This window comes from Fundulus heteroclitus, chromosome 4 (genome assembly GCF_011125445.2).
Source record: "Fundulus heteroclitus isolate FHET01 chromosome 4, MU-UCD_Fhet_4.1, whole genome shotgun sequence".
Classification (NCBI taxonomy): Eukaryota; Metazoa; Chordata; class Actinopteri; order Cyprinodontiformes; family Fundulidae; genus Fundulus; species Fundulus heteroclitus.
The window spans coordinates 29,826,782-29,842,019 of NC_046364.1; the positions used below are offsets into that span (position 1 = coordinate 29,826,782).

Genomic DNA, 15,238 nt, shown 5'->3' on the forward strand with positions numbered 1-15,238 from the left:
CACATACATCAAAAAAACATTACAGTTAACTTTTTGTCTCCCACTTTGGAGAAGATATGGAACAGAGCAATACCCAAAAACTGCTACTGGAGCAACACCACAAATAGATCTACATCTAATCTTACCAATAACACCTTTTGGCCCTCCCATTTTTAAATGCACTTCAGAACAACATGCAACAACACAACATTTGAGCAGGCGGTGGCCGGCTTGGGGTCTTTCTCACACCTCAGGTTTCCCACTGCCATCCAGTGTTTGGAGCCTAGAGGAGGTGCAGGCCACCTAGTCGGGGTCTGGGTTGGGGATGGGTGTTGGGTCCCGGGGGTCGGCTGGGGCAGGCACTTCTGCTCTCTCCCGGAATATTGGGATAGTATTTAAGTATGGAGGGTAGGGTGTGGGGGAGGCAGCATCTGCGGGATCGCGAGGTGGGCTCTGATTGGCTAGCCCGTTTGGTTCATGTTGGCCCTATCTCTGGGTGGATGGGCTTGTGTGTCTTCTGGGCTGGGATAAGAGTGGGGGTTGGGGCAGGAGTATGGACCAGGTAGGTTGGGTTGTGGGGACTGTTGGGTTCGATGTATGCATCTGGGTGCACTAAAGTGGGAACGTGTGAATGTGACTGTGTACGTGGTTTTCTGTCTTTTTGTCAGGTTGCGTTTGGACTGCCCCCTCTCCTGAAACATCTCAGGTCTCCACTAAGTGTGCTCCCCTCTGTTGGCAGATGCCTTGACCTGCTGGTGTGTTTGTGGTCCTTGGTGTCCGGGGCTGGGTGCTCAGGTGTGTGCTGACTCACTCCGGGCAGTACAATAAAGTATAACAGGTACCCCCTCTATCCTGGCCTGGGACAATTGACCCGTCTAGCCCCCCCTGTCAGCGGGCGTGATCACAATTAGGCAACATTTTTACTTTCTTAATAAGGGCAGAACCAATATCTAAAGGACAATTCAGCCATCACTACTCCCAGAAATTTGGCCTGATCAGTAATTACTAGGTGAAGCAATAAAAGCTGTCTGATAACTTTTGATCGCCCTGTTGGTCCAAAAATAATACTAAACTGTTTGTTTCTTATAAAACTGTAGACAATTGTGGCACATTCATGCATTGATTTCTTCCAAACATTTACTCAGCGCTTGAATGGGTTCATAGTCACCTGGTGACATTGTGATGCAGTGCTGTGTGTTATCTGCATAATTATGATAACTTATGTTGTTGTTCTGCAGTCTCTGAGCTAGAGGGAGCATTTTTTAAATTCTAAATACAATTTTATTTATGTAGTGCCAATTAACGACACATGTGATCTCAAGGCACTTTACAAAGTCAAATTCAATTAAATCATACAGACAGATTGGTGAAAAAGTTTCCTATCTAAGGAAACCAAACAGATTGTATTGCACTTTGAATCGTCTTGTTACAGAAAAGTGCTATATATAAATAAACTTGCCTTGCCTTGCCTTGCCTTGAGTCTTGGCAATCAGCATTTATTCCTCATGAAATAGTGTAGAGCCACAGGGACAGTTATTTACATTGTCCATGCCTTTGCAGCAATGAAGCGACAGTGGAGAGGAAAACTCCCCTTTAATAGGAAGGAAAACCTCCAGTAAAATCAGGATCAGTGTGAATGGTCCTCTGCCTCAACCGACTGGGGGTTAGAGAAGACAGAGCAGAGACAAAAAAGCACAGAAGCACACATTGATCCAGACCAGGTATATCTACTATGGAGAGAAAAAAGACAGAGGCAACATAAAGTTAAAAGTTGAAATAACAACCAACAATGCAAATTGTGAGAGAAGTGAGAGAAATAGATCTTCATGTCCTCCTGCAGCCTAAGGCAGTAGCAGTATAATTAAGGAGATAGATCAGGGTAACCTAAGGCACTCTAACTATAAGCTTCATCAAATAGGAAGGTTTTTAGCCTAGTCTTAAGAGTAGACAGAGACCAAAACTACGAGTTGGTGCCACAGGAGAGCAGCCTGATAACTAACGGATCTGCCTCCCATTCTACTTTTAGAGACTCTAGGAACCACTAGTAGACCTGCAGTCTGAGAGTGAAGTGCTCTGTTAGGAACATACGGGGTGATTAGATCTCTGATATATGATGGACCTTGATTATTAAGATGCATAGACTAGTTTTTCAACATCACTTCTGGACAGAACATTTCTAATTTTGGCAATATTCCAGAGGTGAAAAAAGGAGAACATAGAAACCTGTTTAATATGGGATTTAATATGGGAGCCTGTAGCATGCACTGTAGATATTGAATAGGAAGGGACCTAGGATGGACCCTTGGGGAATCCTGCATGTGATTTTTGTGGTCTCTGATGTAAAGTTACCAAATGAAACAAAAAGCTTCTGTCCTTTAAGTAGGATTTAAACCAGTTGAGTGAAACAGTCATGTAGATGAGACAAGAGAAAAGAGGAGTAACAAACAGTATCAAATGTCACTGTAAGGTCCAGAATCAACCAAGCATCACAGAGCACTAGTGAGTCAACTAACTCAACAACGTTATTATGAACTTTTATTGAAGCAGATTCAATATTATGCCAGGACCTGAAACCTGACTGGAATTTTTCTAAAACAGCATTCAGTGAGAATATTAACTATAATGAAAATTATTCCTAACTGTCCTGAAATAAACAGGAAAAGCAGCAGCGTCAATCTGAAGATGGCAAACTGTTATATTCAGTTTGCAACTGTACACACTATAGTGCATCAGTACAAGTTAATGCAATAAAAGGCAGTTTACATTTACATGTAAATCAGAAAGGATTATTTGGCAAAACATTTAGCCTTTGAAGCAACAAAGTCTTTACGAAGAAACAGATGAGAAGGGTTGAAAACCAAGGCCTGAATCAAATAGATTGCATCCAATTTTAAATGTAATTAATGAGTCTCACAGAGGAGGATTATACTGACAGGATTATTTCTGACAACAATGCCACACCCGCTACCAGCCACTGACACACATACTTGCTAGTCATGCAAGCACTAACCCTCTTTAATCCAAGATCACAACAGCTTTCTAATGAAAGAGCACACATGCCTTTTAAAAGTTGAATCTCTGTAAAGTGACCATTTAAATACTTTCCTTCTTACTTACACTGATAATTTTTTTTAATATTCTTCTTGTGTTACGTGACTCCAATTCTGTGTTTTTAACTTTTTACTTGGCAACACAATTCTTTAAAGGTCTTGCCAACAACAATCTAATGCTCAAACAGTGAAGTGCAGGGAACTCAGCCAAGTCCTGTGAACTTTGCAGACGAACAAAAATGTTTGCTTTGCTCCGATATTTGATCTCATGGCCCAGACTAGGATCTCAAAACTGTCTGCAGGCAAATGAGAGCTGTCTGGTGTTTGTCAGGGCAATACAAAATCAAATTAGTGAAAGCCATGTTAATTTCAAGCGCCATTTCATTAAAAAGGAAAACATGATCAGAAACAAAGAGTTCATGTGTGTCTGATTAATCTAATAATGCTTAGTTTGTTTGCTTTAATCACATTTAACAATTAAGAGGCAGAGACAGGTCTAAGTCATCTAGACTGAGGGATTTCGTAATCTGCTCGTCATGGCAACTGTCTGATTTCCTGCCATTCGTCACAGTTTGGATGGGCGGGATGAGTGGATGGTGTTCCAGCACTCCATTTACACTGGAGAGTTGCTCTAGCCTCCCCACATGGAAAGAACCTATATGAGGATATATGCGCATATATGAAACCTATATGCGTCATATATGCGCATATATGCTGCATATATACAGCATATATGTGCATATATGACGCATATATATGCACATATATGCTGCATATATGCTGCATATAAGCTAGATTGAGGCGCATATATGTGCATATATGACGCATATATATGTACATATATGCTGTATATACGCTAGATTGAGTTGCATATATGTGCATACATATGTCCATATATGCTGCATATAGGCTAGATTGAGGGGCATATATCCACATATATGATAATATATATGCATTTATATGCTGGATATAGGCAAAATTGAGGTGCATATACAGGCCATGTAGGTCTCCGGTATTGCCTCTTTATATTCACATATAAGCCCTATACAGTATGTGTATGCAAGATGTTGACAGGATCTGGTCATTTTGTAGCTCATATCTCACTTTGGCAACTGTCATACATGATGACTAGCTAATTTTCTATTATCAAGGCAAAAATTATGCAAGGACTTATGTATGTGCGAACACATGAAATTGGTATCTCTTGTAATTGGCATGTTATGGAATTTAACAATTGTGAGAAAAGTGAGAGGAAATGGAAAGCTATGATGTCTACATGTTTTCCTGAAACATTTACAAGGTCAATTCTTCTGTAAAGATAGTGGAAAAGAAGAGAATGTATAGCAAAACGGTTTGTCATTTTTTTATTTTGTCAATCAAGGGCCCGCCCCCCCCATTTCAAGTCACTTCAAGATTCACATTACAGCTCACACATATCCACAAATTAACCATTACATCCACCAAATGCAATGCAAAATGAAATGTTTTCTGTATTGTTTTGATACATTTTATAGATGAATTATGCAGAAAGATCATTAGAGTCTAAATGTATGACAAAAAAAGAAAGTACATAGAACCTACATTCAACTAATCATCATCCCACATCTATCTGAGCATTTCACTGTGGTTAATGAATTTGAAGACAATGTCAACATTTCTGTTCACAGTTTTAATAAACAGACACTTTTCTTTTATCTGAGATGCTTGTACAGCAACTAAAGGCCCAATACTTTTCCCTACAGGGATGAAATAACAAGGATTCTTAAATGGACTGCAGATGTCTTGTTTCACTTTTTGGTAGTACTTCCCCACTGCATAACATGTCTCCCCCTGCCCCAGATCACAGACAATAAATGTCTTCACAGAGAAAATACTTTCCTCTCGATCAGAAAGAATGACAGTGTATGAGTTTCTCCGAAAAGTACGCGAGTAGTTTTGTGAATGAACTATTTCAGCATTAACAACTACTCTGCTAAAATACTTCACAGTGACTCTATTTTCAAGGTTGCTGATGCTATTCAATGCCAGAAAATCATCATTTCTGATCATACAAATCTTAGGCCTACCCAGAGATGTAACACCATGAGAGCGACTTACTTCCTGCACCATTTTTTTCTCAACTGAAAAAGACTCTAAGAGAGCCAAGTAATCATCAGAAGCTGCCACCATGGTTTTTTGGGAAAATGATGGAAATGCAACCTGTAGCCAAACTGTTTTCATTATCTGCAGAGAAACTCCCTGGCTGCTCTTTATCATATCTAAAAGGATCCCATTGTATGACTCAAACACAAATGCAGACTGTGCCCAGAGGGGACCCCAGTTTCTCACAGTATTGGGCAGATGAAGGCACAAATGTACATTGAAAGTGACATTATTAATCCCATAAATGGTCTCCATTTCCTGAACAAACTCTGTTAGCAACCCCTCAGATTCTGATAAGTGCAGTGTTGATATATTCTCACCAAGTAGAAGAGAAACCCCCTTTACCAACTTAAACCAGTGCTTCAGATATTTTTCAGGCAAGACGTCTTTCAATGTTGGTATGCTGTAATAAAACAACCACATGCTCCACTCGTGTGCCTTCCAGAACTTTTTCTCTTTCACTGAGCGGGGAACACGGGAAACATTACAGGGGGGTTTAATAGAAGTTAAAATGTCATCAATCTGTTCTGTTGAGCGTCCGATATACCATGGTGATTGGTGGTTTTCAGAATTAAACCACAGAGTGGTGATGCTTCTTGCTACACCCAGCAGCACACTGTGCATATAATCTGGAACACAGCCATCAATGATATTAAAATCAGGTAGGCAAGACAAAATGCTAGGCCCTTTCACTCCCTTAGTGGGGTTTCCAGCAAGAGCTTCTTCAACAAGATCATCCGTCTGGGAGGGATTCCTCAAATCTGTTTTTTCATAGGGATAAGCCCTTACACGTCCCCTGCGTTTTAACACACTTGTTCCTTTCTGCATACAAAAAGAACATCCAAACTCGCCATTAAACTGTTTAAAGTTCTGAATCAGTGGCCGAGCAACTGAATCTGCCACCATGGTAGTAACAACTACTTTACTTGTTACAACTTCCCCACTTTCCCTTTTCCATATAAGACCATCAGAGTACAACTCTATGGATTCATCGACAAATGGTTTCATGTACGTGTTCATATTTGGTTTGTTTTGACCAAACCACAGGCCACTAAGCATAACATGTTTTGCACGTAGTTGTATTGGCAGTTCATTAATAGTACACAAAATTGGCCACAAACTTTTTGTGTTTGATTTGTGTACTGGCACTCCGTCACAGTTGAATGTCAGAGATATGCTGTCTGGGGATGCAAGGTGCGATTGTTTTTTGTATAAATGTCCATCGTATATATCTTTGATGGAAGCATCCTTCTTCTCAAAACGGTGTTCCAGGTGTTTCCCTAATTGGTGGTCCTCAAGCAGATTTTTAATTTGGTATTTTAGTGGCAAGTACAAAAAACACTGGTCTTTTTGTGCATGCACTTTTGATGTGTCCTGGTCACAGACTGGGCACGTGACATTAAAGGGACCTTCCTGCATGCTTACATTGCAACTCTTGCATACATAATGTACTTCTAATATGTCTTTCACTGAATCAAATGCTTTATAGAAAAGGTACTTTGAGCCACTAACCACTTCCCCACCAGGACCAGCACTAAAGTTGATAAGATGCATGATGTCCTCCAAGGCTCTATTTGTTAATCCGTGTTTGAGTTTTAAAGCAAGCAGCAGGAGTTCCACCTGTTCTTTTGTTGGTTCCTGATCTAAAGTTTGACTTGTGGGGTCTTCTAGATGTTCCTCTACTGGCTCCCCAGGTAAAGAGCTAGGTCCAGGTATGGGTTGGTTCATCTGGGAATTTAAAACATTGGATTAGCAATACCAAATTTGAACGGACTCATAAAAACATACCATTTCATGTGGTTGGTAACCACCTGCATTTGGAAGTTTGTGTTGTGGAATTATCTTATGATGATTTACAGTAACTAGTGTGCATACACGAAAAAACAAAAGCAAAAAACACCTAATTTGAATTTTTTTGCTATTTTTTGTAACTTACTATGTCATCAGAAGCAGTAGACACCAGGTCATCCTGACTGTCCTCTTGGGTGAGATTCCTAAAATAAAAATACATAAACATGAAATATGTTAAGTTATGCCTACGTGTGTTAGGGGTGGCGAAAAAAATATAGATTATTAGATGCATCACGATTCGGACATGCAAGATTCTGAATCGATTAAACATCAAGCATCGATTATATAATTTTCTTTCTAACGTAATGCTGACGGAACGCAAAAGACGGAACTCGTAAGTGCGCGACTGCATTGCCCGGACGGTCTGCATGCACACACTCACCAGACGAGAGATGGCTCAGCAGGAAGTTTGACCTGCTCCCTCGGGATTAAAAGCAACTGTATGGAAGCATTTTGGATTCTATGAAAACCAAGCGAAGCGTCAGTTGGACAAGAGCAATGCTGTACGCAAGTTGTGTCAAACTACCTCCCAGAGGAAGAAAAAAGCTGCCGGTTGTAACGTTAGCTGCAAACCAGACGACATGAAGCAAGCGATGTCAAAGCTTCCACCCGGAGGAAGAAAAGGCTAAGAGAATTACACATTCGATTGCAATATTTAGTGCCTGGGATTTGCGTCCCTACTCGGTTGTTGAAAACCAGGGTTTTTATCTGAGCAATTCATATGTTATTTATTGTAAAATGCTTCCAATTGTTGTATAAATAAATATTATTGGGAGTAAATTAATCGTGAATCATTACAAATATTTTGCTTTAAAAGTACAACGCAGTCGCTGATAAAATTCGGTATTGGAAAAAATGTATTCATCAAGATGTATTGATAATCGTTTTATAATCGAATCGCAGTCGTCAGAATCGTAAATGCCCAGAGATTCCCACCCCTAATGTGTGTGCGTGTTTTCTACTTACGGAGTTGTAGAAGAAGAGGCCACAGCTTCTTCATCATCACCAATATCTTCAGAAAAGTGCCTAACAAAAAAGTTGTGTTAATGTTAAAACACTTCATGCATCACTCAATATAATGGGATTCAAATGGCTGATTGATTACAACTATAAATGTTTTATTTGGAAATTATGCCACATACGTTTAAATAGTATAAGAAATGATCTGTAACTTTATCTGGTAATTAGCTCGCTAACTTAGCAAGCTAGCTTGTAGCACGTTTTGTTAATACTTACTTTCGTTTACGTCTTCTCTCTGTTCTTTCTGGAACAGGTGCTTCGTCGTCAACGAGGTACCTTTTGTAACGTACTGGATCCATATGTACTACTTTTCTTTAAAGGACCTTCTTGTGCTGCTACCTTGTTCTGATGCTACCTTCTTCTTCTTCTTCTTCTTCTTCTTCTTCTATTGAGTTTTCTGGCAGTTTACATGCTTTGTGCATTACCGCCATCAACTGGACGGAGATGTAATTCAGAAATATATTGCCTATATATCTTTATATTAGCCTCGTGAGACCATCCTGATCTCGCGAGCTTTCAAAGTTTCACTCGCAGATCAGTCTGGCTACTCTCCGTTAAAGAAAATGTGGAGCCGTTCACCAAACGAACGTCCAATCAGCGTTGGCTTTGAGGCGGGTTGAGGTGTGACGCAACGGGAAGCGCGTCAGTTCAGTCTAAACAACATGGCGGCTTCAGCCGATGAAACTAGCGTTAGCGTGGCTATCGAGCAAGTTTTATCGGAATTACAGAGTATTTATTTGCTGAGCTAACGAGCCTTTACCTGCAGCAGCAAGAGTAGCTTGGCTTGTGGTTGTGTTTTCGTCGTCGCTCGTAACAGAGCGACGACGAATCTGATTGGTTCATTTGGCCCGTCTATCACCAACATAGGCCAATCAGCTAACCAGTATTTTCGCCCCTTCCCAAAATTACTTCAACGGAAGGTTTCCAGATGGATATGCGGAGCAAATTCATCTGGCGGACTCAGGTAATCTTTATATCTTCATGAAAATAAATTATATCTATACTTACAAAGGTTTCCACTATCACATGAAAAGATCAGAAATAAAACTATTTGATGTAAAAAAAAAAAAAAGTATGAGGCCAAAAGGCACCCAATTCAGAGACGATCGACCGCTACGGCTTCCCGTAGTTTGATGACGTCATCATCCATTTGACTTCATCGGATAACATTTCGCGCCGAAAGATAGCCGTTGGGAGCAATAATGGCGATATCAGCGGGAGAGATCCGTTATGTTCTTCTAGAATGGACTGAGGGTGAGGACGGAGGGGCGCATAGTATTTTGCCCATCGACTGTGTCCGAAATTTTTCATTTAAAGAATTTCTTATGAGGACCGAAAAAACGGAGAAGCTGGTGGAATGGCGAAAAGGCCGCCAACCGTGGCCGGTGCACCGAGCCAGAATTGTTGAAGTGGCAAGTATGTTACATGCTAACTTCATCTGATGTTATGTAGTTAACGTTATATAACGATACAATATTAAATGGTTTTGCTCGCACTTGAAAAAGTGTAAAATGGATCTTGCTGTGCCGGCTTGCAAGCTTAGCATTCTGGCTCATGTGAGCTAACGTTAACATTACTTAATTTGCTGATGTTAGCTTAGTCCAGTTGGGAGTTAATGTTCGATTTGGTAACGTTAAACATGATTAGACACGTTTGCAGTTCATGATAACGTTTCTATTCTTTGCACCAGAATTTGAAAAAACTCTCAAAACTAAACTGCGTGAGATCGAGATGGAGAAAGAAGACACACAAGGGCAAACAAAACGTCCTCACATCCCAAATTCTAAGTACAGTGAGCAGCAGGGGCTAACTGAGAAGGCTTCAAAGAAAAAGGTAACATAAACTGACTATGCTTAAAGTTATCTCCACCTCTCTCTCTTGTTCCTTAATGTGTATGCATGTGTGTAGGTTTGTAATTGTCTTATCTATGATGATTTCATGTGCTTTGTTGACAAGATGAGCAAGTGCAAGGTCATGTAACATAAGTTAACATAAGAGTTGGGATAAAAGTCAGTCTCTCTGTCACTCAAGGTTGACAATCAAAAGGGAGGGGCTTCCAAATCCAAGCACCAGGAGGGTGAGAAGCAGGAGGAGGGTCATGACATACTTTCAAAGAACAAGGTACACAACCAGTCTGCATCCTGTGTGTTTTGTTACATTACAAAACAGCAGCTGTTATAAGGTATGAAAGCAGCACAATAGGGAAATTTGTCCCCTTTGTCCCGAGAAGCAGGAGAAGGTGGCAGAGGAGGAGGAAGAGGAGGAGGGTGAGGTAGAGGGTGAGGAGGAGGAGGCGCTTCATTACAGATCTTCAAAGAACAAGGTACACTAGCAGTCTGCAACCAGTGTGAGTTATTACATTGCAATACAGTAAAGATAAGTAAGACTTTTATAATAAAGTGCATTACCAGTAGCTGTACCAGGTATGACATCAGCCCAGTAGGCAACTTTGTCCCCTCTCTCTCTCTTTCTCTCTGCCTACCAGCGGGCCAGCGAAGAGGAAGAGTGCATTGGGGATGAAGAGGACATAATACCACCCTCTAAGAAAAAGGTAGCCTAAATGATGACATCCATTGATTGGTGTATTACATACATAGATTACATGAAATACAAGATGTGGAAATTTCAAATTGTGTTTTAAGTAAGGAATAAACACAAGGAGGCCTGACAACCAGTTACATATAGCCAAGGGGAGAGGTTTATGCCCTAGACTCCTAGACATCCTCCCAGCCACTCTGAATCAACAAGGGCTGCACGATATTGGGAAAAAAATGCATTGCGATATTTTCTCCCCAACGATACATATTGCGATATTGTGAGCCATATCAATTCAGGCAAAAGTCAATAATTACCATTCCATGATATTAATAATTTAATTAATAAGCAAGCTTCATTACAGTGCAAAAGTAAAACACTGTTGGCCATCATCATAATTGCCGTTTTAAGTGATCATACAAATTGTCAGCGTTTCCCAAAAAATCCAAGCAAAGTAACGTTACCTCTTTTTGGTGAACATCCTCCTTTTTGTAGCCGAAACAGTCCCAAACAATGTTCCTCGAAGCTGCGCGCCTGCGCAATCGTGCATTGCTCGCACATTCTCAGTGCACAAGTAAAACTATGTAGTACATAAAATATAATTCACCATAGACGCATGAATTAATATTTAATTTAGACCTAGTCTAATCAAAGAAATGAGACTAAAAATGCGCTTTTCAGGACCGTTTTTCAACGTAGCAGTGAGTGACAGGTGTCCAGCCAATGATACGGTCTATTTATGCTACGTAGCCAATCATAGCATTGATAGTGCTTGTGTATGTGCCCTTCCCGTACATGCCGAGCAGGTTAGCTACAGCTAACAACAACACAGCGGAGTTATCCGCCGTTATAGACGTTATAATAGATCATAGAGGTTATAGACGCAACCCGTTATAATGGCGAAACGAACGGGCAGGAGCACACACACACACAAAGCTAAAGTTAAAGAGAACGAAATGCCTGTCGGAGTGTGTGTGTGTGTGTGTGTGTGTGTGGCGACAGCGTGCACATCACATGTTGCTTGCAGTGGTCCTCAGTTTCCTCAGGGGGCTTGTGAATATCGTTCAGCCCTAGAATCAACCATCCATTTTAGAAATGAAGTTATAGAACGTTTCAATTTTGTTCTTCTCTCTGTCTCTCTGTCTCTTTTTCGTAGACAGCTGCTGAAGTTAGAAAACACCTGGACGAACAGATGTGGGAGAAAAGAAAGCTCGACCAAATGCAAAGAAATTTGCAGGAGTTGAGGAATGAACTACAAACTCTTAAAAATGAAAATAAACGTCTGAAAGACATTATCATCAATCGTAAGTTTTTCTAATTTTATTATTATTAGCAGGGTTTTTTTAAGGAGATGGATTTTTTGGTGGCAGAGAAGTATAAACTTAAAAATTTTATGGGCTGAAACACATGTTTGGAAAAATAAATGCTATGTTGTTAGCTGGTGAAGTAGTGATAGTGCTCACATAGCCACTCATAAGATTCAAATTAGAATTAAAGCTGCAAGCAGCGATGGACGGGCCCTCGCACGTGCAGCTAGTCGGGGTGTGAGCCGGCCTAACGGTCTTGAAGACAACACAGACCTATTTAATAGTATTTATATGTTGGGAGGAGGACACTACACAGTAAAACCTGACATTTTGTGGTGCCAGCAGGTGGCGCTATGGCAGTGGATGAATTCCCCTGAGGAATTTGAATTTGGGAGAAATTGGACAAAGAAAATTGTGTTCTGAAATAGGTTTCCTCTGCAGTGCCTTATCAATGGGCTAAGGGGGCTTGCATGCTCTTTCAAAGACTAAGTTGCTGGGTGCTATTTTGATTTGAGTATTGTAATTTATTCTTGGTATAACTTCTTTCTAGATATCCCTCAAATTAAAAGTGACCTCGCCATTATTGCTCAAAAGGTAATTTCTTCTGATTGTAATTGTTTTTTAAAATTGTTTCTCAGGCAGAGCTGTAGAGAATTGTGATGTTGGGCTAATTTATAGTGTTAATTATTTCATGTATTTGCACTTTAATGTATTGAAGTGACTACCGTAACTTTATTTTTCTTTTATGGACAAGACTGGAAGGACTCCTGTGGAAGATCTTGATTCCTCCTTCTTGACTGTTGTGCAACCGGTGGGTAACCAACTTGCATTTTTATTTATTTATTTAGTATACTGGTTACTTAAACAGCTGTATGGATTTGTTGATATTGATTCGTATATGAAAATACGGTATCTTTCTTTCTTCTCTAAGATTCCAGAAAGGAGATCGAGCACAGAGGAGACCGAGCCCTTTAAAAAGAGTCACATGGTGACTGAGCTCTTTGGAGAGACACCACAGGTGTGTGTAACCCTTTTATACCTCAGATTTTTCTGTACTTATTTTACTTAAGGCTCCAACTGAGCTATAAGGATTTTTATATTGGAATAGTTGTTGGTAATATATAATTTACTTGCCCCACATGCATAAAATTGTTGAAGTTTTACAATTGTTGAATTTAACAATGTTTTTCTTCTCAAACAAGACTGCATCAACAGCTGAGACCTCAGCAAAAACACAGGTGAATAACATATTATGTAGTAATACATATTATGTGCTTTGTAGAAGCCAATTAGTGTTATAAGTTTAGGGCAATGATATTTTTTTTTGTTTTATATCTTTATCATTAATTTGCATTTATAAAACCTAATTACTATTGGGAAACTAAGCATAAGAATCAATATGAAACATCAAAAGGTTTCTAAAAGTTGACAATAAATGAATATTGTGATTTGAAATTATTTTTTAGATTGAAGTTATAAAGGGCTCTGGAGTGTTTTGCAAGGCAGAAGCATGGAAAGCAGCCCGCCTTGCCACCTCTGCTACTGCCATGGTGCGGAATCTACTAATGGGCACCTTTGTCCTGGAGACTTTGCTGAAAAGCAACCTAAATGGTACAAAATACAATGTTCCTAATCTCTTCTGTCTTAGAAAAAAAGTCAGTCATAGTCTGTGGAATTAAGTATGACTGTTATGTTTAATAGCTCAAGAAAACATGATGTGTATATTAAAAAAAACTAAAACTCTTACTTTCTCCACCGTCATTTTGAAATATTATTTTAAGGTGGGAAGCCAACCAGAGGGGATGGGGAGCAGCTGGTCGCCCTTGACCAAATTAAAAAGGCAGCCATTATTGGTGAGTAAATGCATAATGCGTTGACAAGGGAAAACAAAACTTTAAAGACTTTATTTCACCACTTTAACCATAGCATACTTGTATCAATGTTTATTAGGCATCAACAGAGAATGTATAAGGTAGGGCACCCATTATTTTGACTGTATCTGCTTAGCACCTATAATACCAATTCATCGTTTGCTCACTTCTTGATCCTACCTTTTGTCTTCTTAAGCCACATTTCTGGGGTATTGCACTGTAAGGTGTGTTGTCCTCTATTTTGTAGGACATACAGTGTTGCAAATAACTTCATGGCATGTTGTCGTCTGAAGGGTTAATAAAAAAATCATATTCACCCCTCCTTCACCCTTAAACCATTCTGTGCTGTGTTTGTGCCTTAGTTTGTCTTTACCGGTAATGTATTTGCTTGATTTTAATGCGTATCTTATTTCTCTTTGAGTAAACCTATCATGGCAGCTCGCCAGTGGAGTGGGTCAATGGGAGGCCATTGTAAAGTATTTTGGGTACGGTTGGGTGCAGAAAAAATGCTACAAAAGTGCAGTTTATTGACAACGATATATGTTTACATGTGTAAAGTTTCTTACATCAGATTAAAAATTTGAGGGATTAGAAACTCTGAATCACTTTACATGTTAACAAATAATCCAAAGTGCATATGCATCAAGCCTTATTCAGAATAATAGCATGTGATGTTTCCAATCAGAATTCATTTTAGATTTAGAGTCCAATCAGAATCTTTCAATTGACATGTTTACATGACATATTTTTTATCATGGTGAGCCCTTTATCCAAAATATGTGTCCAATCGCAGCAAGCAGTAAGCACTTTGGGTTCCTGATGAAGTGGTATTTTAATATATTTTTTTTTTTGGTCTTCTCTAGATGCTACATTGAAGAAGTGGCCAGCAGCCAGCCGAGGGCAGATAGGCACATCGATTAATTCAAAGCTCACAGAGCTGAGAAGATCCTCAAGATAATTTCTTGGGGGGTATTTCTTTTTTTTGTTCTTGTACTTTGATTGTTCTTAAGTTAATAAATAATGTTAAATTTCTGCATTTTGGGCTATTATTTTTATAATTTTGCTAATACATAGGTAAACAAGTGCATATATGTGTGGATTGATATAGATAAATGTATCAGCGGATATAGGTACATGTATGCACATGATCTACACATTTAGGTACATGCATGCACGGGTATAGGTACACATATAGGTACATGTATGCACGCATATAGATACACACATATATATACATATATGTACATATAATATAGGAAAACTGCCAATTTTATATATGTACATATATGTGGTATTACATATATGCACATATATGTACATATATGTACATATAATATAGGAAAACGGCCAATTTTATATATGTACATATATGTGGTATTGCATATATGCACATATATGTACATATATGTACATATAATATAGGAAAACGGCCAATTTTATATATGTCACATATATTTAAAACCTATATCAAAACCTATATTAA

At 39.3% G+C, this 15,238-nt stretch overlaps 2 protein-coding genes across 6 annotated transcripts; one reads left to right on the forward strand and one right to left on the reverse strand.

The window, feature by feature from the left end:
* Window positions 1-4,368: 4,368 nt before the first annotated feature.
* LOC110368250 lies at window positions 4,369-8,576 on the reverse strand. Its single transcript, XM_036136347.1, has 4 exons — window positions 8,259-8,576; window positions 7,989-8,048; window positions 7,108-7,165; window positions 4,369-6,899 (listed from the first exon to the last, which is right to left on the reverse strand). Exons 1-4 carry the CDS (start codon window positions 8,339-8,341, stop codon window positions 4,635-4,637), a joined length of 2,466 nt encoding a protein of 821 aa, XP_035992240.1. The 5' UTR covers window positions 8,342-8,576; the 3' UTR covers window positions 4,369-4,634.
* A 436-nt stretch (window positions 8,577-9,012) lies between these two features.
* Window positions 9,013-14,969, forward strand: LOC118562971 (eukaryotic translation initiation factor 5B-like). Of its 5 annotated transcripts, none has more exons than XR_004930929.1 (14): window positions 9,013-9,458; window positions 9,733-9,875; window positions 10,074-10,163; window positions 10,273-10,365; window positions 10,528-10,593; window positions 11,734-11,881; window positions 12,435-12,478; window positions 12,639-12,695; window positions 12,816-12,902; window positions 13,087-13,122; window positions 13,351-13,495; window positions 13,666-13,737; window positions 13,835-14,240; window positions 14,619-14,654. XR_004930929.1 is itself a non-coding variant. In XM_036136350.1 (14 exons), exons 1-14 carry the CDS (start codon window positions 9,245-9,247, stop codon window positions 14,674-14,676), a joined length of 1,275 nt encoding a protein of 424 aa, XP_035992243.1. In that variant the 5' UTR covers window positions 9,013-9,244; the 3' UTR covers window positions 14,677-14,969. The 5 variants fall into 5 exon arrangements, 4 of the variants coding, with proteins under 4 accessions (XP_035992243.1, XP_035992241.1, XP_035992242.1 ...); XM_036136350.1 differs by having other exon boundaries at window positions 13,835-13,856; window positions 14,619-14,969; XM_036136348.1 differs by lacking the exon at window positions 13,835-14,240 and having other exon boundaries at window positions 14,619-14,789.
* The last annotated feature ends 269 nt before the right edge of the window (window positions 14,970-15,238 follow it).

Excerpts from the sequence above, each read along its gene's own strand:
- LOC110368250 (XM_036136347.1), bottom strand. The coding sequence starts at position 8,341 with ATGGATCCAGTACGTTACAAAAGGTACCTCGTTGACGACGAAGCACCT. Across the intron at positions 8,049-8,258 it reads GAGAGAAGACGTAAACGAAA|GCACTTTTCTGAAGATATTG; the intron begins GTAAGTATTAAC and ends CTTTTTTGTTAG. Across the intron at positions 7,166-7,988 it reads GCCTCTTCTTCTACAACTCC|GAATCTCACCCAAGAGGACA; the intron begins GTAAGTAGAAAA and ends TTTTTATTTTAG.
- LOC118562971 (XM_036136348.1), top strand. The coding sequence starts at position 9,245 with ATGGCGATATCAGCGGGAGAGATCCGTTATGTTCTTCTAGAATGGACT. Across the intron at positions 9,459-9,732 it reads CAGAATTGTTGAAGTGGCAA|AATTTGAAAAAACTCTCAAA; the intron begins GTATGTTACATG and ends TCTTTGCACCAG. Across the intron at positions 10,594-11,733 it reads TACCACCCTCTAAGAAAAAG|ACAGCTGCTGAAGTTAGAAA; the intron begins GTAGCCTAAATG and ends TCTTTTTCGTAG.